Source organism: Gambusia affinis, linkage group LG24 (assembly GCF_019740435.1).
Source record: "Gambusia affinis linkage group LG24, SWU_Gaff_1.0, whole genome shotgun sequence".
Classification (NCBI taxonomy): domain Eukaryota; kingdom Metazoa; phylum Chordata; class Actinopteri; order Cyprinodontiformes; family Poeciliidae; genus Gambusia; species Gambusia affinis.
The window spans coordinates 7654376-7681503 of record NC_057891.1 but is presented as its reverse complement, the minus strand read 5'-3'; the positions used below and the strand labels follow the sequence as shown (position 1 = coordinate 7681503).

The 27128-nt window shown below is 41.7% G+C and overlaps 1 protein-coding gene across 2 annotated transcripts; it reads right to left on the bottom strand.

The window, feature by feature from the left end:
- Positions 1-196: 196 nt before the first annotated feature.
- Positions 197-26914, bottom strand: appa (amyloid beta (A4) precursor protein a). 2 transcript variants are annotated; one of them, XM_044109841.1, is made up of 16 exons: positions 26697-26914; positions 13687-13854; positions 11815-11944; positions 11569-11681; positions 11273-11463; positions 10203-10516; positions 9889-10056; positions 7856-7989; positions 7210-7284; positions 6959-7117; positions 6709-6837; positions 6015-6114; positions 5111-5317; positions 4041-4132; positions 3187-3333; positions 197-2424 (listed from the first exon to the last, which is right to left on the bottom strand). In XM_044109841.1, exons 1-16 carry the CDS (start codon positions 26754-26756, stop codon positions 2323-2325), a joined length of 2289 nt encoding a protein of 762 aa, XP_043965776.1. In that variant the 5' UTR covers positions 26757-26914; the 3' UTR covers positions 197-2322. The 2 variants fall into 2 exon arrangements, with proteins under 2 accessions (XP_043965776.1, XP_043965777.1); XM_044109842.1 differs by lacking the exon at positions 9889-10056 and having other exon boundaries at positions 26697-26895.
- Between the last annotated feature and the right edge of the window lie 214 nt (positions 26915-27128).

Below are 27128 nucleotides of genomic sequence, written 5' to 3'. Positions count from 1 at the left end.
CTCAAAAGTTGGTGGACTTTGATTGTGCCATTCCATCCGTGTCTCTTTAAAGTCCATCCTAATTTACAATTGGAATAAGATCATGCATGCCACCTTCTTTTAAAACATGTTAAATATTTAATTATACTTCCAGTTGTTTTGGTTTGGTCCACCCAACAGTGAACAGCAGATTTAAAGAAATAAAAGATGACACCGTTTTTATTTTTTATATGTACATTCAAAACTTTATTATGGAATACAGTGTAGAAAGCATTTTCTCCGTCAATGCAAATGGCCTGCACAATATTACATAGTGGGAAAAAAAACCCCAAACATATACCCCACAGAAAAAATAAAAAAAAATAAAATCCTGCTTCTTCTTCTACTACTCTATGGCGCACCCTCTGAAACCACAAACTCACCCAGCAGCATCCCTAAAATATACATTTCACTCGGTTGCTTCAGTCGTCATGGGATCTACGAACAAGTGTGAGAGGTTCCATGTACTTTACGCTCTCCTCCAACTTGGCTGTTGGTTCTCTGTGGTGAAAACAACTATATCTGTGTGTCAGCGTCTGAGCTGATGGCAGAGAGGCGAGCAGCAACGCCGGGAGGAAAAAGAAAAGGCGAGGAAGGGAGGGGAGGTGCAGTGGGAAGTGAAAAATCCATTATATACACAGACTGCCTGGTTATCCATCCAAAACTGCAAGTCATTTCCTCTCCTCTTCCTCCTCTTTTTCTACCTCTTAGCACTCCTGAAGCAAAACTAAAGGAATAATGAGACGGCATTGGCTTACAAATGGAGGAAAACGCGACTGAAAGGGTTCCTACACCGATTTCATAGTCATTTCCAGACTCTCCAGTATTTTGTTTCCACTTTAAAAAATATAAAATACACAAGTTCACAAGAACTCTATGATAAATATCCAACAGTGGGTGAGTGGAAAACATTGCATCTGCAAAAAATAAAAAAATAAAATAGACGAAAAACTGGGAGGATGGCAGAAAGGGTTAAGGTGTGGAAATAAAAATATTTTTCCGTCCTGACTGTGTAGGAACCATGGAAACCTTCCCAACCTGCTTCTCTCAACCATCGCACAAACAAGAACGAGAACATGATCAGGAGTAACTCCGCCGCAAAAAAAAAAATAAAAATAAAAAAATCAATATCACAGGTATTTTTGCTCTAATTCCTAAAAACTTTTCAGCACAATTTAGGAGCTTATTTTAAGTAAATAAGGCCTAAATATTGCTAAAGTACTAGTTATAAATGGAACAATCTGCCAGTTTTAATTGAATTAAACTCACTTCTTGCAGAAAACTTACTTGTAAATGTAGCAAGTAAAGAGAGCAAAAACACTTGGTAGGGTTTTGTTTTGGCAGCGTTCAGAACGCCGGTACACGCAGGGATTCTAGACGATATACTTTGACGGGTGAAAATCGACAGAGGTGAATCTCCTCCTGGACCTCCAGCCTCAGGAACAGGAGGAGCCCAGAACTTTTCACTTAAAAAAAAAATTAAAAATTAAGAAAAAGAGGAAAATTGAAATCACATGATATGAAAAAGCAGAACCCGTTCCTCTAGGTTTCTATATATTTTTCGTTCTCCTTCGGATGGTCACGTGATCACGATTGGATACTAAATGTACAATCTTGCTAGAATGACAATCTGAGTGAGGAAGGATCTCCAGAGAGAGCAGCGTCAAGATCCGGTTTTGTTTTTGTTTTTTTTGGTGTTTTTTTTTTTTTTCCTTACTCCAAATCCTGTTGTCATGCACACTACATAAACAGCTAAGACTTCAGCATTATTACTTCAGCAACATTACACGCAATAAAAAAAAAAAAGACTTTACATCAGTTGACTTTTTTTTTTTACCGTTTTCTATCTTTTTTCAAAAAAGAAAAGTGGAAACGACAAAGTAAAAACAGCTCCAACATTTACTACAGCCGTCGTCAACGGTGATCGCCGCGTTGTCCCTTCGGCGCCCGGGGCGGCTTCACACAGCCCAGCTGTTGCGTAGAAGGAGGGGAGGATGGAGGGAGGAGAAAGGAAAGAGAGGGGGACACTCACTTGTTCTCCAGGAGGATGAAACCGTTTTGTTTTTAGAGATGTGTCGCCCCGAAACCAAACGGAGAAAGTGTGCTTTTTTTTTTGCCCCCTCCCTCCCCTCCCCGCAGCAACTTCTACAATTTAATTTAATTAAACAAAAAAGAAAAGAGGAAAAAGGCGTCTTGCTGCAATAAAGTGAAGGAAGTGGTTTGAAACAGGAGGAGGGGATGGGGGAGGTGATGGTGTGTTTATGAGTGTGTGTGTTTATTTCTTCTTTTTTTAAATTTGTCGCCTCAGTTCTGCATCTGCTCAAAGAACTTGTAGGTGGGGTTCTCGTAGCCGTTCTGCTGCATCTTGGACAGGTGGCGCTCCTCGGGGGTGACGGCAGCATCCACCTGGAGGGGGTGGGAGGTTAACACGCGTCATGTGGCGGACGTCCATATGGGAGAGAAAACTGACGCGTTCTATCATTTCGGAGCCACTCGTCTCGAAGACAAATGAACAAAAACAAGTCGGTGATTCATGTTTTAAATCGGAGCGCTAATGAAATTTCAGGAAAGATGAATGCAACCAATTAGAAACGCGAAACCGGAAAATTAAACGTAGCAGAGGCATTAATCCGTTTGCTTTTTAAAGTTTTCCATTTAAAAAAAATAAAAAATGGTTTCTGAAGTGATAAAGGGCTGTTTCTAAGTTTTTTTATACATAGAAAATACTTGGAAAAATCTGGACGGGATTATCCAAATCCAGACGGTTTGATGACTGCTTGGAATCAGTGATTTCACAGAATGACGCAACAGACCTTCAGGGATTTTGTTTTGGAATTGAAACCAATGTAAAACCCGCTGGCAAAAGAAGCAAACATCCCCAAATAAGCTAAGAAAATACATTAATTTGAGTTCAAGTGTTGTATTTTGAGATGTTTAAAAAAATGTAAAAAAATATGCCTTTTATTTTTCCGGGGTTTGCATTTTTTCTGGCTTTTCCAGTCTACATAGGAACTGTTTACTAAACAGATTCTATATTTTCCATTTTTATCATCATCAGATTACAACAACATGCTTTATGTTCTGTTATTGGATAAAAATACATTGACATTTTACTTGTAATACTATACACACACACACACACACACACACACACATCGCGTTTCTCACCTCAATGACTCCATGGTGGATGGAAGTGTACTGCTTCTTCCTCAGCATCACCAGGGTGATGACGATCACCGTTGCTATGACCACGCCTCCCACCATGAGCCCGATTATGGCGCCCTTGTTGGAGCTGACGTCCTCGGCGAAGAAGACCTGCGGGAGGTCAAGGACAAACGGTGGTCAGGTTGCAAATGCAAGACTGGAATTAATTGAGCCGAGCGAGTTATTTGCAGCGCGTCTGATGTTTGTCGTTACATCTCTGGACATTAGGGTGAAATTGTGCTGCGGAGTTGGACAACCTGGAATGGAAAATTCATTTCCTTCCTGCAGCTGCCAGATGACTCCCACATAATGCACTACATGCATTCAGCAACAACAAAACAGGATTACAGCGATCTGTTATTTTCAGTATGTCTCCAGGAAGAAAGAAAATGGTTCTTTTTTTCTTTAAAGACAGCTTTATAAGAAAAATCCAACAGAAACCATAAAAATGACAGATAATCTAATAAAACGAGACTTCGCTCAGGCTGCTCCTGGTGCATGCATGAAAAGCGGCGTTAATAACATGCAGGGATTGTGGGATTACAGCCTTTAGGTGAGAGCAGTGAGGTGCGTGGATTTGAGCAGAGAACGGATTGAGGAGATTAAAGATGGAGAGCAGAAATGCTTCTACAATCTTCAGTGGAGCGGCTTCGGGGCAGAGCGGGGGAAAAAAACGTCGCCGCAGACGGCGGCAAAACTCCCACCGATCAGAGGCCAGTGGAGAAAGTGTGACGCAAGCATTACTACGGTTGTCGACTCGTTTCCGTGGCGACAACTTTGAGAGTTTACCAGGCGGACAAGGTGGAGGTGTGCTTTACCAGTTTCTGGTGGTGGACTTCATATTCGGTGCTCTGTCTGTCCTCGGTCTCCATCCGCATCTCGGGGACGGCGTCCATCTTCACTCCGGTCACTAGCGGGAAGAAACGCTACAATCTATTACATGTTTAATTTATTTCAAATTTCACCCCATCACTGAAGCTATTTTTCCCACAGTAACATTTCCTCATAAAAGACTGCTGGCAGGTTAATTAACCTTTTCAAAGGTCTCTTATTAAGAGTGGTGCTGCTCTTTGTCCTGATGGAGCAGAGAAACTAGACCCCATTAGACTACATCTATAATTAAATCAGTTTTTTTGATACGAGTTTGGTTTTATAGATAGCAACTATCCAGGTATAAAAAGGCTCTTATTACCACCAGAGGGTGCAGGAACACACAAGAAATCCTATCTGGGTTTCTTTGGACAAAAGACTGGTGCCAACATTATTGGTCTCATTGGTAAAAATGTGCAAAAAAAAAAAAACCTAGCACTTTCTCCCACAGACAGCCACGCCCCCTTGTGGGGGAAAGAAAATACTACAGTTAAAGGGAGTCGAAGCAACTTCCAGAGTGTTTGGGGCAATTATTGCATAAAAAATGTGACTTCAAGGTGGAAAGTTGAACCGTAATATAAGATCACTTCTGTTTGGTGGCTGCAAAGGTAATTAAAAAACACTTTCGACGACATAGTATAGTATGTCGTTTTTTGCACATTTTCGACGCCATAGTATAGTATGTCGTTTTTTGCACATTTTCGACGCCATAGTATAGTATGTCGTTTTTTGCACATTTTCGACGCCATAGTATAGTATGTCGTTTTTTGCACATTTTCGACGCCATAGTATAGTATGTCGTTTTTTTGCACATTTTTGACGCCATAGTATAGTATGTCATTGGGATTTTTTTTGTCGCCTTGTTTGCATTTTGGTAATAACCTATATTTAGTCTTTCACATCTTTACCAGCAAATCTGTGTTTTAAACTGTATCAATAACTGAGCTCAGGTTTTGCTTCAGTGTTTTTTTTAACCCAGTAGCAGTTTTATTAATTTATTTTTGTTTTAGATCAGCACCCTGGTTCTCTGTATTCTGCTGGTTGAAGCTCTCGGGGTGGATGAAGCCGACTCCTCCCAGGGTGTCCTCCTGGGGCAGCGGGTCAATCTGGCCATCTCCAAATTCCTGGTCGGGCATCAGGGCGTCGTTCCCGTAGCTCACCCTGGCGTCGGTCTGCAGGTTGGCCAACTGCTGGGCCATCTCGGCCTGCTCCCTCTGCAGGAGCTCTGCAAAATAAATACGTCTAATTTGTGCTCCGTTTGTCATTTATTCCGAAATAGACAGGCAGACTTTTAAATGGTATTCGTTTCATCTTTGGTGCGCTCCGCTGGGCAGCAGAGAATGTGACAGACACGCAGATGGTCGCATGAAACCTTGCGACTGCAGCGGTGAGAGGGAGAGGATTTATCTTTCCAGCGAACAGTTTCATTTGAGTCTGAACAGAAGAATTAGGCCAAACGGATCCAATGTCCTTATCGGTAGGGGGAGGAGAAAAAGAAAAAAAAACAAAAAAAAACAACATTTCTTCGGACTGGAATTCAGAGCATTTAATCTGTTACCCGTAACACAATCAAGGCATTGAGCTTTTCACAGTATCCGCCTCCCATTTACGTCAGCAGCCACAAAGAGTATAAGAGATTTATATCCAAAGCTGCAAGAAATGGTTTGGAATGATTAAAACGTTCGTGATTTTTTCTGCTGAAGCAGCCAAATCCAAAAATGTCTGTGTCTATGAAACTTTTTCTGGATTTGTAACGCCTTAAAAGAATAAAATTTATTTGCTGACAGATGTTTATTTCATCTGGATGTTATGACAGAACAACCCCAAGGAAACTGAAAAACTACAATATGGTTTGTGAAGAAGAACTCGCACTCCCCCCCACACGGTGGTGGCAGCAGGATGCTGTGGGAGTAAAAACTTACCAACTTGATCTTGGATGTCGTCGGCAACACCAGGGACTTTGTAGAGGAGGCCCAGAGACTGGTTCATACGTTCCTCAATTACACGCAGGTGAGTGAGCACCTGTAGCACAAACGTACAGGCAGACTGTGAGAAAGGGAACGATTTCCATTTTAAGATACAACAAAAACCAACAGAGTTTCTGCAGGTTTAACCAACTTCAATTTAAGACTTTAGGTCTATTATGACTTAAAACCAGTTTAGGACCAGTGTCTCCAGAGAAATGTACAAACTTCGTCCAGGTAACCAACAATAAACTTGCATTTAGCTAAATAAGTACTAAGTATCTTAGCTAGCAAGCTAAAATATCATATCTAACATACCCTTGTTAACTAGCTCAGCTGAGTACCACTAATTCCCTGTTAAACTCTTGCTAACTAGCTACTCTTGCTACCCAAGTTGGCCTCAACCGTCTTGAGTCACACGCAATGAAGATGTCAGAGTGTGACTCAAACTTTTGCCTGACAGAAAAGTCTCAAGAAAAGGACAAAAAAAACCCCAAAAAACAACTAAATATAGGAGATTAAATTGTCCTGTAAAGACAAAATTTAAGACCCATGATTAACAACGTTCTTTTTAAAATAAATTTAATATATTTCAATTTTAGATGGATGAATCTCAGACTTTTTAAGACAGAAGGAAGCAGTGTGTCTGTACCTGAGGTCTGATCTGAGCAGCCTTTTTGGGGTCCACCATGCGGATGTGTTCAAAGTGTTTAAGAGTGTGCTGCCTGTCCTTCTGCTCGGCGCGGACGTACTTCTTCAGCAGGCTGAAGACGTGACGGGGCTGTGAAAGACAATGAGGCGGCGAGAATTATTCATGCGGCGGGGAACCTTCAAAAGAAAACATCAGTGGAGGGGTTTTGATGTGAAATCCTCTGAAACGGAGAGCAGTCGGTGACGCTCACCCTGGGTGGGTCCTGCTGCAGAGCCGTCAGGTAGCTCTCCAGAGCCAGGCGGCGCCGGTCGTTGAGCAGAGCCTCCACCCGGGCCATGTGGGTCTCCACCAGCTGCTGGCGCTCGCTGGCCGCCTCCTGCTCCAGAGCCTCCACCTTCTCTTGGAAACGCTGCAGCGACACAAGAATCCCATCAGTACTGAGAAATGACTAAAACAACAAAAAAAAAAAAACATGGGTGGTTTAACCCACGCTGGTCTTACATGAATCACAGCTTTCTTGTCGGCACGTGGAAGATTCTTGGCTTCTCTCTCGGCCTCCTCCCACTCCCTCATCACCTGAGCGCAAACACAGGAAGGGAAACATTTATTAAGTCTGGCGAGCTGATTTTTATTTTCGACTGGTCCCGGCAGAACATCGCTCCACATATCACTGGTTTTCAGAGACGAAGTGCAGAGTTCTCTGTCCTTTTCAACAGATTTTCAAAATGCGTTGAAAACATCGCAGTGGATTTATGGAAGCCAAATAAAACTCGCTTAGAGTCGCTAATGTTACATTGCATTTCGGAAAAGACAACGTGTAGCTTTTGGACGCAAATTTATTTCAATTTTTGGGGTTTAAAACAATTTTTTTCTGCGAAAAATGATGCAGAGAAAACATATGGTTTCCAAACTAATTACCATAAAATAGATCCAAAAGAACATTACTGGTACTTTTAGTGTCATTCTATTCAATTACTCCATGAAAAAACCCCTGAAAACCCAGATTTACTGTTATAACTACATTTAAAAAGATGCCAGCTTCTCTACAGAATTCTGTTTTACAAACTGGAGCTGTCTCCAAGTGAAGGGAGGAGATTGAAGCAGAAATGCGTCAGTCGGTTTTCAAACACGTTGGTTTCTTTCTTGCCTGGGACATCCTCTCGCGGTGCTTCGCTTCCAGACTCTCCTTTGCTTTCTGGAAATGGGCGTGCTCGTTCTCGTCGGCGGGCGTCTCTAGGTAGTGGTCCACCGCGTCGGGGGAGCTGGGCTTTGCCGTGGGAACTGCAACACAATTTTAAAAAGTAGATAAATAAAAATAAAAGGGAAGGAGAGGAAAAGAAATCCCACTGGTGAGGAGATGTTTCACAGAGCAGCAGGAATGGGATCACAACGTCCAGAAAAGGGTTAATGAGGTTAGTGACAGCAGAGAAAAGAAAAAAAACAGTTGTGTAGCTGGAAGCCAGGACTTTCAAACAGTGTGTAAATGCATTAGATGAGCCATAATGCAGTGAAGAAAAGAGACAAAACCTCTTACAATCACATAACTTCACCCAGACCATGTTGGAGCTTTCCTGGCGAAACTCCTGACGGGAATTCATCTGGGAGTAAATCGGACGGCGTTACGGCGTTCAAAGTTTAATCAGAGGAAAGTTGATCATCCATCAAGCGCTGCGCGAGCGCAGGCGTGAAGGTCGCACATCATGTGAAATCGGTCACGTCTAACGAGCGTGTGACTGCACAAAAACACCAGAGGGACGTGACTCGCTGCCCCCAGCGCGGGGCTTTCTCCGCTTCAAATACTTTACAGAACCGTAAGTATGAATATGTTGTTGATGTATTGTATTGGGACAGACTGGTGCTAAGTGTAGACTTGAAAGTTGACCAAGTTCATAAAAATCTTAGAAAAACAATGCATCAATTATGCATCCCACTAAATCCTAATGAAACACTTTTAAGTCTATAGTTTAGACTTAAAATGTTGAGCAATTGAGTGCTTTTCTTTTCTTCCATTACCTGGACCAACACACAAAACAACTGCAAACAAACACCGACATGGCTTTTACGTTAACTGATCCAAGTGCATTACAGAATAAAACTTGTTGATTTATCACACATGCTAATTTGGCATTAGCATGTCGAACGCAGGTTCGGATTCTGACTCACTTTACACAAACAAGATCGAATTGTGAATTGAATGAATAAACCAGAGGAACCAGCAGCACAGCCTGCAAATGTCACGCACATAAAGGACGATGGGCGCTGAAGCGTGGCTTATTGCGAAAATAATGTCTGCCCGGGTTATTTCACAGCTCATATTGACGCGCTGGGCTAATGCACAGGAGACGGGCGCATTGTAAAAGGCGCTGTTAAGAGAAAAATGGAGGTTAAATGACGACAGCTGCAGGTTTTTAATGATTCAACCGTTGCATTGTGAAGATTTAAGCGTTTTGTATTTGACTGGTTATCTTTGGATTTACTGGGTTTTCAGATTAAGCTACAGGAAATTCTAGTTATCAGTATATTTTTAATAAAAAAACTACATTATAATCTCATATATTACAGTTTATTTTTATACAACGGGATGTTTTTTTCTAAGTAACTTTTGCCCTCTGGAACAATATTCTAGAAAATTTACACCTTCAATGTAATTATTATTTTTGTTAATGTGAAGCAGAATGCTTCACCCAGGAGTCTGCAGGAAAAGGTGAGAAAATTGAGTGCAAAACTAAATCTGACAAAAATTCTCTTATCCAGATCCAGACATCTGGAAAAGAGATGTCTGGATCGTCTAGTGGATTTGAAAAACTTCTAGAAAGTAGAAAAGTTTGGCATTTTAACAGGAGTGTGCAGAGTTTTTATCTCCACTACGAACGTGTTTCCATCCCTCCATAGTCACTTCTAAAGTAAGTGGAAATGTTCAAACACTCTGACTCGCTTGTAAAGAATTGCCCATGTAGCAACATTCACACTGGCAAAAAAGAGGAGGGAAAGTAGAGGAGGGGGGAGGAGCTTCGGATATAGAGGAATAATTACATGTTAGACAGGAACATACGTCTGGAGGCAAAAAACACACCAAGGAGGAAACCGGGGAGTTAGTTAGAGATCTGATTGGCTGGTTGAGGCTGGTTAAGGCTGGTTAAGTCTGGTTAAGGCTGGCTCGCTGCCGTGGGCAGGACTTACTGACGCTGCTGCAGACAGCCAGGCAGTACTCCTCTGAATCAAAGTTATTCCTGTTGCCTCCGCAGCCACCGTAGATAAACTGAACACAGCGGCCTTCCTGGCGGTCAAAGTACCAGCGGGGCAGCATAGCCCGGCATGGGCCAGTCTCAGCATTGGCCCAGCACACATCTTGGAGAACACACACACACACACACACACATTTATCATTTAGGCAAAATACGCCAATATGTACAGAAAAAATATGGTGGAGAAAAAGTGTGGGTCTGAACGCGACGGCTGAGTTTATGATTTTAAAAGTTTACACCCCGTCTTACCTTTGACAACTTCCTCCACAGACTCCGTGGTTGTGGTGGTGGTGGTCGTCATGGCGACGTTAGTGGTGGCCTCGTCGGCGTCGTCGAACGTGTCGATGATGACGCCACCGTCCTCATCATCGTCATCGTCATCCTCCTCGTCCACCGCCTCCTCGTCCTCCTCTCCGTCTCCGTCCTGGTCGTTGTCCAACTGATCATCCTCCTCCTCCTCTTCGTCGTCGTCACCCTCCTCCTCTGGCTTGTCCTCATCCTCCTCCACCACAGATGGTTTGGTTTCCTCTTGCTGCTCTGCTGGCTCCGGCTCACGCACCATGCTGAGAGACACAAGGGCATGAAGGAGGAACGCAAAGGACAGAGAGAAGACCAGGTTCACACACACACACACACACACACTGATCCTAAAACAGCTACACACTTCTACCAAGTCCACTTCCCAGAAATCTTCCCTGCTGCTGTATTCTGATACTCAAATTCATCATCAGTATGGTGGATACTGAACAAGGAATCTGGAAAAAAGGAAATGGGAAAGAAAGAAAGAGAGAAAGGAGGTAGGATGGAATGAAGGAAAGCATGATGGGAGGAAAGAGTAGAGGGAGGAAGAAGGGAGGGAAAAAAAGGGAGGGAAAAAGGAAAAGAAGGAGGAAAGGAGGAAGGAAGGTGAATGGAAAGGGAGTTGAAAGGAAAGAAGGAAAAGAGGAAGGAAGGAAGAAAGTTTGAAGGAAAGAACTCAAGAAGGAAGAAAGGAAAGAGGACAGGAAGGAAGGAGGAAAGAATAAAAGAAGGAAGAAATGATGGAAGAAAACCGTTTTGAAGGAAGGAAGTTGAATGGGAGGAAACTGAAACTAATTCAACACTCAACTCAGATTGTGTTTGAAGCCTGGCAAACATTTGTCAAATGATTTGAGGGAGCATAATTGAGGAAGTGAGGGAGGGTCATGGCAGCCGTTTCCTTTCAAGGATATAATATCCGTCCTTGTAGACAACAGAGTTTCCACAATGCCTCTGTCAGCATCAGTTTCTGGTGCGTCGCTTCACTATTCCCAGCAGCCTCAGCCCTAATCTGTGCCCACCTGTTGTCGGCGTAGTCCGTCTCCATGCCGCCCCACCAGACGTCAGAATCGTCGGCGTCCTGCTCTACCTTGTCCGCGCCCCTCTCCGCCACGCTGGGGCAGCAGACAAACTCCACTCCTCTGAAGCGGTCGATCCCACAGGGGAGCAGCATCCCGTAGTCATGGAGATTCATGGTGCGGTCTCCACAGTTCTGCACGGTCATGGACACGGAGCGGGTCGTAAATGGTGATAAATACGTCAAAGACAAGCGGTAGGGGGTAAAAAACAAAACAAACAAAAAAAAACACATCCTCACCTCCTTGGCTACGGTGTGCCAGTGCAGGTGGCTCTCGCATTTATCCATCCGCTCCTGGTGGAGGAATTTGCACTTGTCAGGAACCAGCAGGGCGTCGCTTACAAATTCTCCCACTGCAAACAGAACAGACTCAGAAAGCATACGGAAACTTTTCTTTTTTCTTTTTTTTTTTTTCCCCAAACAGAAAAAAACAAAAACCTGCCACTTTTGAAAACCTAAACAGCACAGAAAACCTGGTGGATTTACCCAGGCAGCGATAGGGCACCACTATGTGCATATGGCTGCGGCACTGGTTGCGTCCCTTCTTGCACCAGTTCTGGATGCTGACCGGCTGGTTGGCTTCCACCACGTTGGTGATCTGGAGTTCTGGATACACCTGTAGACAACATTACAGCCCACCTCTGTGATGATTAAAAGACAGGGTCATTTTCCCCTCCGTCATATTTTCTCCAGATCAACACAACATACTAGATCTGTGATTAATAGTGTATACTTTGAAGTGCACTGCATTACGTTGAGCGTCTTGGTTTGGTTTTCCTTCTTTGCCCAATCAACAAGATGCTTATATCCATGCAACTTCATTTTCCCAGGAAGAGTTGGCTTGTAATTAGAGTATTTTGGCAACCATGTCATCCAGAGAAATTTGGGATTTTGTTGGCAAGAAAAACAAACACCAAAATAATATCATATCATAAGGTGTAATCTTTCTAAAGAGCAGGATTTGTGTATTTCTCCAAAGTGAAATTCAAGCATTTTCAATGCAAGATTTCAAACTTTTCCAGTAGCACAGTTCTGAGATAAGAACAATACAAATGGACTAACAAGAATATGATAGAAATGATCACTGTTATAAATAGTCTGGTGATGATATTCTACATTCTAAAGCAGAGACTACAAAATCTCAAATATAACAAATGCTACGTTTTGAAATCTCTCTTTCACACACACCCTCTTCAGCTGATTGGTCCAAGAACAAAAGACTAATTTAACAGAAATCAAGCACTTTCCAAATCTAAAGAAATACCTCACTAAAATTCAAGCATTTCAGGATTTCAACATCCATACGAACCGTGAAGAAACGCTTTTTGAGCCTATTACTTTTATACCAACAAAAGTACTTTGTTCACTCGATGCCCACAATAGTTTTGATTTTCTCTCAATTTTGTTAAGTTGCTTTAAAACTCACCAAACAAAGCAAACCTGTGTCTAAAATTGCTCAGTGACTTTGTGTTGAGCTAAAACTTTCTCGTGGATGGATTCATTAACAGAGCTGCAGCCACTGATGTCATCAACTATTACAGTTTTCAATCACAGAGGAACATCAACTCGCTCAGAGCTTCTGTCTTTAGCGAGGTCTTTTTCCTAGAAGACATTTTTGATTTCTTTTTAATAAGTTATCTCAAAGGTCAGAGTTCCTGGGTTCTCTGGATTTCCCTTCAATAAAGCAACGGTTGAGGCCATTGTTGCCGTTAGCAATAGGGACACTGTTTTCCATTCCAACAGGAATTTCTCTGGGTTCCGGCCTTCAGCCTTTAGTTTTTTGGGGGTTTTTTTCTTCCACAAAGCCATTGACGACTACATTGCTGTATTATTCTCATTTCCATAGAGAGTAATATCAGTTCAGTGTTCTGGAGGCTGTGTCTTTCTTGGACAAAGCCACTGATGAATATATATTGTTGTGCTCAACTCTGTGTGTTCTCCATTTTATGTCTGTTTCATTCGCGTCTCCATCCTCGACGACAACACTGCTGATGTTGCTGTGGCTACAAACTTTGGAACAAAAAAGCCAATTCTTGCCTTTTTATTTAAATCAAACTCCGTCCTGTTCAATCACTTCCTCTTCTTAGAACACTGTTTACCAAATTGAATTTAATGACCGATTGAAAATTACATTGCTGTGGCATAAAATACCATGATTGAACCGACCTACTAGGACCTAACTTGTAACTTTTTTAACTGGACCACTTACAAGATATCTTGACACATAATATGCTGTGAATTAATGAAGAGATCACAAAGAAAATTGCACCGATAGCGTGTAAAAAAATTATTTTTACTCATCGAAAAGAAAAACCAAACCTCTCCTAAAGAGCGACTAAACCTTCGGAGACAATTTACCTCCTGGCAATACTCCAAGATGCCCTCTTTGGTACCGATGCAGCTCTTCCTGCCGGAGGGGTCGGGCTCCCACTTGCCGCTCTGCACGTTGATGTGCATGTTGAGTTTACCGCAAAACATCGCCACCTGGGGCTCGGCCAGCAGACCCATGGAAACGTCCGCGGGAACCTGAGGAAGAGCGTACATGGAAAATGTCATGAGATCTAAAATCTTGTGAGAAACTGAATGAGTGCTGGTATCTAAAACGCAACTGTAATGGGATTAAAATCTTCATATGGGGAAAGGAAAGGAATTGTGACGCGAGGATCATGATGGAGTTTCTTGCGTTTTCTTTTTCTTTGCAGCATTTTCAGTTTGGCAGTGAAGTTTGAAAATGAAAAACAAATATTGCTCGTGAAAATATGAACTTATTTTGGTCGGTTTTGGACTGAGGAATTGTCTGTGGAGGGCAAAAAACCCACCTTAGACACGACTGTAGTCGTTTCTCTGTTGGTTTACATCCCTGTGTGACGATTTGTACCGCTGCTTGTTTGAGCTACGACAGCCTGCCTACAAGCAAAAAGGGTTTTGTGCAGATTCTCCTCAGAGAGGAGGTGCAGACAAACCACTGAATGTCTGCATTGTACTGTCAAATGAGCTAGAACAAAATGGGAGGGAATATGGGAGGGTGGGGGGAAAAAGAGACAGAGACAGAGGGAGGAAGGAGAGGGACTGTTGCCATTGTATGCTCCCTAATCTTGTTAATGGTTTGAAGGCCCTGGCAGGCAAACAAATGTTGTTTTGTGAGATGGATAGCATATTTTCCCCTGCAGACTTGATTCTCTCCCAGCAGCCATGAGCATAGAGTCCCTTCACTGAATTGAAAAAAAAAAAGAAAAAAGAAAGAAACACTCAAACGCCTGAATCGATCCAGCAGCACTGTACCTGGTGTGTCAGTGCCAAGATTAACTTCATTGTACCGCTTTTATGCACGTCGTATTTACACAGCTGGCATCATCCGAGGGTGACGGCACTTTCGGGAGATGTTCTCCGTTTGCCAGATTGCAACCAAAGAAAACGAGTAAAGCAGAACAGAAAGCTGGTCAGGTACACAAACACGGAACGAATGCTAAAGAAAACAGCATCTGCAAAGCAACTGCGTCCTACGGCAAGGCAATGAGCGGAGAGCTGGGAAGATGGTCAATATCAATTTTATTGCTCAGAAGCAACAAATTGATTGGACCCTAACTGTTTTACACTATTTCACAAAATACTTCTTTTTTTTTTCTTCGGCCCCATCTTGCAAAAAGTGAAAACGGCTAATGAATATATCGACACTGTGCCACAATGCAAGACAGTCAGCATAACAAGCATTTCTACTTTTCTTAGATAGAAAGCTACAGTTTGAATCCATCTATACAATCGGATTAATCGGATTTTTCGCTCGTGTATGAATTAGACGTTTGTCTCAAAGCGCCTTGAGATGATGGTTACCATGAGCTGAATGAAGAGAAAAGGAGTGCCAAGAGACGCATGCGTCCGTTTTGGTTGGATTTACCTACACTGCCTTGCGTTACGTCCACTTCCTGTTTTTGGAGCGGCCTCCGGTCTGCATGACATTCATGTATACATTCGGACCTTACCAGAGTTAACTTCAACTGAACAGAGGCATAGCTTTGTAGGCCGACTAGTTTGCCTCTTTGGTCTGCATCAGAGTTTGATTGCCCAAACAAACAAAACCAGGGTTGGATTAAAGCGGACAAACTTGACCCGAATTGCATTGAGTGCAATTAGTAGGACTAAAAATACAGTAAACTTCTAGACATTAAGAAAAGCCGGGCGCATTTATGGCAGACCTGAATTAATATAATCTCGTCATTACACACAATTCATTCATTTAGAGCAGTCAGATACAGACTTACCGGCATACTGTAGGTCAAGGGTTCGTATTTCAGCTACAGGTCAACATAAGCTGCATGCTGAAGAAAATCCCTCACAAACACACTAGGGTGTAAAATCCCCCATTGGCCACAACCCTTCTCCTTTCACACAAACGATAATTTAAGACTGGCGGCCATTACTCTCGACACGGAGCCATCTGCACCACCACAAGATTATTTGGAAATCTGTCGCTATGTCGTTCACAGATCCCCACCATCTGTGAGGTTGTGACGCCAACAGATACACACTACGTTTTACTCATTGATAAGAAAAGCCAAACTGGTGGCTTAAAAAATATTACCTAAAAATAGAGAGCAGTTAATTAAGACAGTCCGAAGGGTCTACGGTGTTATTCTGACCTCATTACGAGTGCTTGACACACCTGGCCACACTTTGTCTCTGCTCTGAGGTATATGTAGGTAAATCAGTACATGGCAAGCTGCTTGCCGACATTAAAATTCTTGGTCATCCTCATTTGGATGGCAAATCGAATCCACACCTATCAGAATCTTCTGGCCCTTTGCCTCTCGATCTCTCTTCTGTCAAAGGAGGAGAGGAGAAACAAGGGGATGGTAAAGCGGTCAAGCCTATAAATCACAGGCCTGCTACGATGGGGAAAAAGACAAGAGTAGAGCGCACAACAGAAAACAATGGCTACAATAGCAATAGACAGGGAGAGATTGGAGAACAGATGAGGTGGACAATAAGCCCTTGGGATCAGGAATGAGGCCGTCGACTTCTCACAGCAGAGATTTCTGTCATCGGAATATAAAAACATGTCTGATAAAAAAAAAGCCAAAGATAATAACAGGGTGAGAAACTTGATTGTTTGAATCTTGAGGCAAATCAATGAAGAACAGATGGACTCTGATGGCAGGCAGACAAATGCCAAACCACATCAGCAGCAAAGCTTTGTGTGTCATAAACCAAGACACCAGTCACATCCCACCCACCCCCATTCTGTCGTTATTTTATCTCAGCTCTGGCTCAAAGTCTGCCAGCCTGACAGTCGGCCGTCCTGCAGAGAAGGGAGCAGTAATCTGGGCGCTGTGGATTAGGACTGCAGTCAGCTCAGGAGAAATATCCCGGTTCGCTCCCAATCTGGCATGATACCCGTCCCGTTACCTGACTCTGAATAAATCAGGGTGGAGAAGGCCAATGTTGCGAGACAATGACCTCACGAAGATAGTGCGAATAAATTTTAGATGCATAATACGGAGCATTCAAAAATAATGCATTCCAGCTTGCTGACATTTCCATTATTCTCATCAGGGAATGGATTGGATACTGGGAAGACACTTTTGATCAAAATAGCTCAATGAACATGCATTTACCAGGTTTGATGCAGACTTGTTTGGATTTGGGCCTGGACTATGACAAGGCCACTGACACTTAATATGCTTTCTACTCCAGCTCTGATTGTAGGTTTAGGGCTAAAGGAAAGCATCCCCAATCATGTTCCTATCATCTTGCATGCAGATGTTGTGTTGTGTTCTGACTTCATAAGATCTCCATAATGTTCACACACAAACGTGTGAACATTTTTTCAAGGTGCTGTACAGCCGATAGCCTCATTAAACTACACAACAACACAAAATTGTAGTCAAATCTCATTTTGGAAGATTTATTTGTACATCATAGATAAAAGGAAACCCCAAAGAAACAATCGAATCATGTAAAACAATAACAATCAAGTTTAGCTTAATAAACTGATTAAAGTGAGATCTACTTGTGCAATTTGCTGGAGTGGTTTCGTCCGCACGGCTTTATAATGAGAACACCACGCTCGGTGCATGAAACATCTATGCAATTTCATTAGAAGTGACTTCAATCACATTGTGGATCTCTGTCAGGATTCATGACCCAAATCCCACTCAAATGAGTCTTAAATACATGGAACATGATGTTATGCAACAGCTGGAACACCAAGTCTTTATTGTTGTTTTTAGTTGTCCTGCGTGCTTATGACCTCAACATCGACTAACAAGAAGTACAATTTAATGTGATGAATGCAACTTCCTGCCTCTTCCCTCCTCCTCCTCTTTCTCAGCTTCATGCTAATTGTCCAAACATTCCCATCTGAAAGTCATTGCCTGAAGCCTTGCATAACATGCGCTGCCTTGTGCAAGTGAAAACGCTTATGGCTGCAGTCGGTAACGCGATCAGCAGCTCGAAAAACCAGAGATGGGTTTCTAAATGGGGGAGTCAGAAATAAAGAAATGTTACAACACAAGCAAGCCAAAAGCAAATAAATCTATTTTTACACACCCCTTTGCAGCCATGTAGACTGGCAAAACTGTTTAATGTATTCTTGTGCAATCTTTGAAGTGTCCCCGATGGGCGCTGGTCCTGCAGCGCTATTAATTGCATAGTCTTATCTGAGTGGCCCAGGACTGCTGTAGGGAGCCGGGTAGGGGTGATGGCGGCTGGAGGGAGGGATAAACAGAGTGTGTGTGGGCGGGGTGTCTTTAAGCAGCGATCATTCCACTGGGGAGACTCCCCGGAGAGCAAAAACCTGACACACAAATTTCTCTGTGGCCCACACGTCTTTTATAGAAATCGGCGGCCGACGCGACAGGGCCGACCGTTAACGAGACGAGGCGGCATTGTCCAGGCCGGGATGTGACTCTAATGCACAATCAGTACACAGAGCAGACAGAAGATGGATCCCTTTGGTAAACATTGAGCATTCATGATGGGACAGGGTTGTTATGGGGTGTAGCACGAGTACTCTGCTTTCTTTGTCTTTTTTTTTTTTTTTTTGATTTATTAATCAATTGTTTATGGCGTTAGCAGGACTGGCGGTGAGGCGGCTGATGCATCACTTTGCTAATATGTTGACTTTCCTTGAGAGGATGCATAACAGCAGAGTTAATTAGAACAAGTGGGATCTAAATGGACAGGACCAAACCACGAAATTCACAAACACTTCAGGGTGTTGCTCAGAAACCTCCATCCTTGACTGGACCACTATCAAATGTGTGTGTGATACTTGGGAAGCTTATCTTGTGGGAAGATTTTTCAGATGATTTCCCTCATCCTCACTGTAGGCTGGACGGTTTAGTTACAGGCTAGGTGTTGAGAGAAAAATATTTATCAAATATTTGGTGGGACGAGGGGATTGCTTTGGTTCTACTTTTACATACAGAGACGTATAAGTTTCAGATCAAGAAACGCAGATTTCACCATGACCAGCCAGGCGTTTCTTTAAATCGATATTTCTCAAACCATCTGCGAGACGTATTGATCTAGCCACTTATTCAGTCTTTAGCAGGTCAAACAGACATGATGAAAGGTTTCCTCAACCGCTCCCGATTGCCTCTCTTCATATTCCGCTCCACATCTTCAAAAGTTTTCATCAAAGTTCAATTGAAGAATGATCTCCATTTATATTTAATGCGATTAAGCTTCGTCCTGAGGGATTCCAGTGGAATAAGCGTCTTAGGCCAATCTGTTCTAATCTGATTAGAAGTGTGTAAAGAATCACATTTGGAACTACTGGACATCTAAAAACGTCTAGACAAAAAACAAAGAGGGACTCTTTGGTGTCCTTAATTATACTCGGCATGGATACACGTTCTGCTCCAGGGACCTGCCTGTTATAACCTCCCAGAGTCATCAGCGTAACAACCTGAGGCAACACCATTATCCAACTCACCTGGGAGGCAATTTCATCATGTGGGTAGTTTGCTTTGGAGACGGATCTGGGTTACCTGTGTTTGTGGATGTCATGTGGGTTTTTACAGGCCTTAAATGAAGGTTAAGTGTAATAGTTGAATCATTCTGCCAAGTAGTTCAATTGTCGTTATCGAACGCAAAATTACTTCAACGATACCACAGTTATCACTTTTTCACGTTACCATTTGAGGTGCCCAAAATGTGTTTTGCAAAGTTTCTTCAATTATCAAGATACAGACTTTTTAAAGGCTACCTGTAAGAAACTGGGCCATGATTTGTTTTTGTTTTCTTTTTACAGTTAATTTTAAAATGTAATAGTTTGCTCTATGTGTACATATATGTGCCCTGTGTATAGAACAAGACACTGTAAATACACATACACTCTTTAGCGGTGGTAGACACCACTAGCTAAAAGGTTAGTTCTGCTAAAGCACTGCACCAGGGTAAAAAAAAAAAGAAGAGAGAACCGAGGAAAGGAAATGAAACTGTGGAATAAACAGTCTTCACCCACTTCAAAATAAGAGATCACCAAATCTTTAACACGGATTAGATAATGGAACAAGTTACCAAAAGCGCTAAATGACAAATTAACTCTTTTGGTGCATTAGCAGAAGGGTGCCCACCACTGCTCTCTACCTTTCCCATGAATAGCCAAATCATCTAGGTTAGATTGGTTCAATCGAGACCTTTCCATGAGGGACTTTCCACACACAGCAGCTTCCTCTAACAATCCACACACACACATTTGATTTGTTTTTCATCATTTCTATTTGTAGCACAAACGGCGGATGTCCACCTCCATCCGGAAAACCAAACAGGAAATGGATCTACAAACTGTAGGACACAGTCAAGATTCCTATTCCACTTTCTTGAACTAATCTTAACAGCGCAGATAAATAAAGCTCAACCTTTAAGAACATGTCTCGCCTTTTTACAATTCAATCACAATTTTCTAAAATTTAAGTATTTCAGCTGAGAGGATTAAAAATGTAAAGTGACCATTATTTATTTCAACAGATGCGGATTTCCATATATGAAAACATTGCTTTTGAAGGAATATGATGATGAGGAGAAAAGGGTGAGAGAAGTAACAAGAACCAAGATTGAGCGGCCTAATTATAGTCCAGTCACCTGGGGATGGCCACGGTGCTATAGCAACACTGAAAACCTGGGATGAGTGGAGAAAAGGGAGGAGAAGCACGTAATGATTACATCACTTCTTCTAGCAAAGGAATACACACTCGAGTGAATACTTAAGAGAAATAGGAAGTGAGGTTTTGAAAAAGATTATGTATGCTTATTAAAAAAAATATTTAATGTCTTAATAAAACTCAGAGTGAGAAATTGCTTTCTGTGGACCAACAGATTTCAACTGAATTAAAATGACAATTCAAAATCAGGATTGAACAAAATTCCAAATATGTATTTTTTTTTTTAATTATGAATCAAGTTGAAACAATATTTCATTTTTTATATTCTTAACCTTTTGGCTTTGAACATCTTTAGCTTCAGAAGCAGGTGTCACACAAGATCTGACCTTATTGCTAAAAAAACATGCCTTCTTTGACCTTTGCCCTATGAGTTGTAGGTCTCAATCAAGTGGTGTTCAACCTGTGGACCCAGTGCCATCTATGACTCTTGAGTCCCTTTCTTGTGGCACATTAAAACAAAAAAGCTGCAGATGAGCAATATTTCTACATTTACATTGCATTTTTAGAAGTTAACGGTTTTGTTTTTATAAATATCTGCACAGAATTCCTACTACAAAAGTATTCAAATGCAACAAGGATTTTCTCTGTCATTTATTGCTATTTAGCTGTGAACAACACAGAGTTGAAAGGCCTCCTTGTCATTCCCCATAATCTGACCACATTCCTCTAGCGTAGCAATGCAGGGAGCTGCAATTATTATGAATTAGTCTCATTAACACATAAAACATCTTCCATTACACACCAACAGCTTGAGATCAAATCCACGTTTTCAACATGACTTGATCAGCCTTGGATCTGAACAGAAGGCCGGTTCCACGGAGAATAACTCGTCTGTTACTGCAACACGCAGCACAATGGTGCTCTGTCGGTGGCGACTGCGGATCTGATGCCTCGGTGAGCAGAGGGAGGTAAACGCTTTCATATGGAGGCTTTGTGAGTGAATAACGCGTGCGTCCTTGATGATACGCTGAAGGCTAGATGTATTCTGCGTCTGCACAGGTCAGGCGGGCTTGGTTCTCGACGTATTACTCCGATTGTGAACCAAGAGCTGCTTGCTCAGCAGCTGTGAAGGAAAAAGAGAGACTTCACGGTGAACTCCTGATACGTGCAGATGGAAACAACCGCTGCATGACGATGAGCATTTCTGGGCTGAGGGGATTTCATCAACCGTACGAAGAGGAAGTGGAGAAGACTTCCGAGGAAGAAAGTAGATGTTTGACCTTTATAAAATGGAAGTAAACCTCAACATCGGAATTTAAAAGTCATCTCTGCAAACTAAGAGATGATTGAAAAAGTCAGCAATTAAAAACTAGCGCAGCATCAAAACACACATAATAGTCTAAAGAACAAAATCAGACGAACTGCACCTTTTCAGGCTATCTATCATCAAATTAACTCTAGTGTTTAGTCTCCGTTTCATTGAGAGAGCATGTGGCAGAGCACAAAACAGGCCTTTGAGTGACCAGCTGGCCTGGAACCTGCAAAATCAGCACTGCTGGATTCCTAACATGCTTTCAAAGTGGGGAGACCACAAACACCCGGCGAACAATGTCAACTCACACCGATGAGATTCACAACCAAGGAACAGACTTTATGGATGGACAGATCTACAGGAATGCATGCTCATCCGCCTCGTCCTGGTTACCATGACAACAGAAACGAGAGCCACATTTGGACCAAGGCTGACTAACAAGTTAGCCAAAATGTGGCCTCAGAGGATAGGTTTTGGATGCCTGACCTTCCTGACAATCGTGTGCTTCCTGGAGCGGGAAACTGAAACGCATTAGAGAATTGCTGTTTCAAACCTGATTTTAAAGGCTCTCAATGACTAAGTGTCAATTTGCTTTCATCTTCACACATTGCCACTTCGTTTCCAATACTTACCCATCGCACATCAGTTTATTTCTCTCAATGATTTTGACAGCGTTGCTACAGAATTCATCCAAAATGCCTAAACATTCAAATTTAACCTTCAATTCTATATTATTACATAAAAATATGCTAGTACAAACATCTTCATTTATCAAGGTTTTTGATCGCCAATCAGCTCTGATTAAATGCGAGACATTGTAATGCCTGATCAAACCGGAATTAATCTGAGTGGACAAATGTTCTTATAGCAAACAATGGTTACAGAAAAACAATTCAAATCTTTAGTTGTTAAAAAGGGAACAAAATGGTTCCAAGGTGAGGATGTAGTGACAGGAGGACAGAAAGAAATATGTGTTCGATATAAAACCGGATAAATAATGAATATGGTCAAATAACCGCAAGAAATTCACTTTGAGGTCAATTACTGAAGTCCACCATGTTCTTTTCTTATACAAAAAGCAAAAAAAATAAAAAAGATTCAGTTGGGCCCTACGACACCGGTTCAAAGAAATAAATCTGCCATCTTCAAAGCGCTAAACACTATGTTCATGGCAGCTAGCAGAGCAGAGCACACAGTTTAAAAATGGCACAGATGACAGGGATCCAGCAGGGAGAGCAACATTTGTCCAACCTGACCATATGGCGCATACTGACATAACAAGGTTGTTTCAGAGCCAAGATCAAAACGTATTCTATGTTAAACCAATCAGTGACAATCAAATATAATAACTGCTCAGCAACAATTATTTCATGTTTTCATTTTTCTGTTGCACAATCAACTGAAAACTTTTTTTAAAAAAAGGCGAAGCAAAAATTTATGAAGCTAATTTTTCGTAACTCAGAGAAAAATGTTGGCCATTGTTTCCTCAGGTTTTCTTCCTAATTCTTTCCCTCATTAGAGATTAATTCAATACACACACACACAAAAAATCTTCACATTTTAAAACATGTTACTCGTGTTTTTTTTAGCCTCCCTGTCTGGCTAAAGGTAGAGAAATTTAAAGAAGAGCAGCAAAAGCAAATGAGGTAGCTTAGCAATGCTTCTCAGGAACAAAGCTGAATATTCTCATCTATAAACCACACTACTGTGGAATGTAGCAATAGTGTCTTGAATCAGAGGCCTTGTCAGATTTATTGCAACACTGACTACTACTGGAGAGTCTTCTCTTAAGCAGTAAAAAAACCCAAAACATCCACATTTCAGAACCTTGGAAAGGGTTCCATTAGCCCACAACAAGAATAAAAACAAAAGGTAAGAAATTGTTGGCGCTAACGAATTAATAAATAGTAAAAAAAAAATTTTTTTCTAAACATTACAGTTTTCTCTTTGACAACTAAACCTTGAGAAAATAAAGACCTTCCCTATGCTTACCAGGTAATTTTACCCGTTTGTGTGAGATCTCACATTAGCACTGGGTGTTGCGTTTCATTCTAAAAAGAGTACTGAACCATAAGCAAAGCTCAAACTCATTCCCTAAAAGCAGTCAAAAGGTTTCCTTTAAAGATATATTTCAAACACACCGGCAAGCAAAGGTTTCAGCCGCTAAACGAGACACGTTGTTGTCGACTGGATTCCTCCTTAGACCTAAAACTGCAGCGTGAGCAGCAGAGAAGGTGCCAGAGTGGGAAACACGGGCAGCGGCAGCAGCCATAATGGCATTAGGACCGTCTAATAAGAGGAGAAGTCTGCTCCGCCCCAGGCTGAAAGACTGCAGTACGTACACAAACAGACTGTGCACCCATCCAAGAGGCATTTCCCAAACCCTTATAAAAACACAAAGGCTGGCATCCAGCTCCCACGCTTCGCAGCACAGCCTCCCTGCGCAGGAAAAGCTGTTTCCTTCAGTTGTGTGTTTAGCGGAGGGTGTTGGTGTGTGTTTGGGCGGCCCGATCACGAAGGCAAGGATCAAGCCCCGACAACTTGCAACATGTCCTTTCAACTGAATCTCGTTCAAATTAATTCTCGGCATTTGGGAGGCTAGTCAGACTGCATGGCTGAAGTTGCGAATGTAAATACTGGATTTCAGAACGCTCCGTCCATCTGCAATGACCTCAGAAATGTACTAAGAACAAAGCAAAAGATGAATCCTACTCATGCCAAACCCACTGAAGCCTGAGAGGAGGAAACATGAGATCAGTGTCCCAATTTCACTGCAGTCAAACATGGGTCAAAATGGCAAAAAACTGCTACAAGTGTACAAGACTTTAAATGACAAATACAGGCATGTATAAGCTTTAATGCAGTTTAATTCAGCTTTATATTGCCATGACAGACAAATGACTTTTTAAGGAACCGTGCAAAAAAAGATTTATTTACAGAAACAGCCATTCAATTAAGTCTGATCCTATAGAGTCAATTCACATTCCTACAAATTCTCTTCCAGCTATAAACCATGAATGGCAACAACCAGACATGACCACAGAGAACAGTGAACTCTGGCTGCCGCTGAACCACAATTGCGAATTCATTATCGTACTATACATTTACGGTTATTAAAAAGTGGAGTTTTTGCAACCAAATGGGCAATTGTGGCTGCAATGTTTTGTAATAAATAAATGACGCAGCTATGCATATTTTAGGTGGATGTTCGACAAGGCATTATGCCAACTTTCTATGATCAATAAAAGTCGCCCTAAAATTTCAGATGAGCATTAAACATCGGCTGCTCTCAAAAGTAAAATAGGGCTTAAGAAATTTGTTGATTTTAAATTCATTCTCGTAGCTATAACTAATTGTTTCTTTGCTTTTATTGTTCTTAAAAACTGTGAAGAATTACAAAAATATTTAATTGACTAGGAGCTGTACATTAAACATTAAAATAATCACAAAACAAAATGCAAAAAGCAGTTGAACTGTACATCTTCTTCAGTGACAGTTTGCTGTATCCAATGTGCACAAAGGAGCATTATCATAGATCCTTCCTATCTACAGTTGTTAGACTATAACCATAATTGCTTCCACACAAGGTGCAGGTTACATCAAAATCTGTAAACAGTTTGTGTCTTAATTTCAGTCGTTTACTATACATTGAAAAAGAATGTTATTGCTGTTTTAAGGCACACTAATAGCTGTCTCTGTTTGAGCTTTAAACTATGTATAGATTTTTAAAAATTAAATGTTTGTTATTCAGAAAAGAAAATGGAAATAGGTTTCGTCTACTCTTTTGACCAAAATGTTTGGGGGTGGGGAGGTGAAAGTATAAGCAGTGATTTATTTAGAAACAAGTCCGTGGGGAAAATACGCTGCAATGTTAAATATAAGTTCAAATCGAATAAACCTAAAAATAATGGGGGAGAAAGGCGTGAATGAAAGGGAACGTGATGTTTAACTCTCCTGTTGGCTTTCCAGCTTCCCGACCCTCCATAAATGGTGCAGTGCACCGCCGCCATCTTACCTCTCCATTCTCTCACCGTGTAACTGAAACGTGACGAGGGGCGTCAGTAATGTTTGTTTCCCAAATTAACAGTCCTTTTTACGACCTCGCCTCTTTAAATCAGAACAGAATTACACGAAAAGGCTTCAAGAATAGACAGCTAGACACATAAACCTGCTCCCATAACTACAAACACACCCACTCTAAAAATATGAGCCCTCGGGATATGGAAAAATGAGACAATACGCGTTTATCCGCTATGGATATTTCGTCCAATAAGCACAAAACGTAGATTTTATGTCTTCAACGTGTCTTTTTATGTTCTCTGCGTTAATGATTGTAGCATACGCGACTCGTCTGTATAATTTTAAATCACAGTAATGTAAGGGAACTGCTTAAAGCACAAAAACAACAAAGTGGGGAGCATATTTTCCGCTGTAACACAAACGGAACGGGGGGGGGGTTGACGTACGACTTTGACGGGTAAAAACGTCACAAAACAACGACACAATGCTGTTTTATATTTTATGTTATACAACGATTTTTCTATGAACAACAATTACAGTAACGGATGGTGAAATTCCCGTTAATGTTCCTCTTTCGACATCCTTAAAAACCCACCAACCAAAAACGTTCCACACTTCCGGTTATACCTTCACCATAAAGCAATAGACATTGTTTAAGAAAACCGTACAACAATAGAGTACATAAAGGACAGGCTATATTTAATTCCATAATCCCACTATATTTCCTGGTGAATCCGAGATTAAGTGTAATCAACTTTATTTTTTCACTTCCAAACGCATTCGGCTTTAATTGTAAAAGGCACAACCATTCCGCTTCCGGTCTTATCCATAGCTAACTCGTGTTAGCTTGTCTGAAATGGCAGCAAAACAATATGCTCGGGGGGAAAAAAATTACTCCAATGTCCCTTTTTAAGACCAATATTCCTTACCTCCACAGCCATGGCCGAGGCCACCACAGCGAGCAGCAGTAAAGCCACTCGGTCTCCCATGTCGTTTTGTGAAAGCAACGCTCCTGAAGGCAGCGTTTGTATCCTAACTAGTGTAACGTTTGAGTCGGTGTGCTCTCTGCCGGTGACTCCCGCTGTCTGATGGTGAGCGATCCTGAAGCTGCACAGCTGCTCGGAATCGGATCACCTGACCGCAGCCGGCTGGGATTAACTCAACCTCCCATACTCACAATATTATCACTCTAACCTTCTTTTTTCCCCTTTAATTCGTGAACATTCCCACAGGAAAAAAATATCAGATTCTACCTTTTAATTTTCACACTAAAATAAAGGTTTTATTAATATCTTTAAGGTACTACTCATCAATCGTGTCAACACAATTGATTTGAGATTTACCACATACAAAACATAATG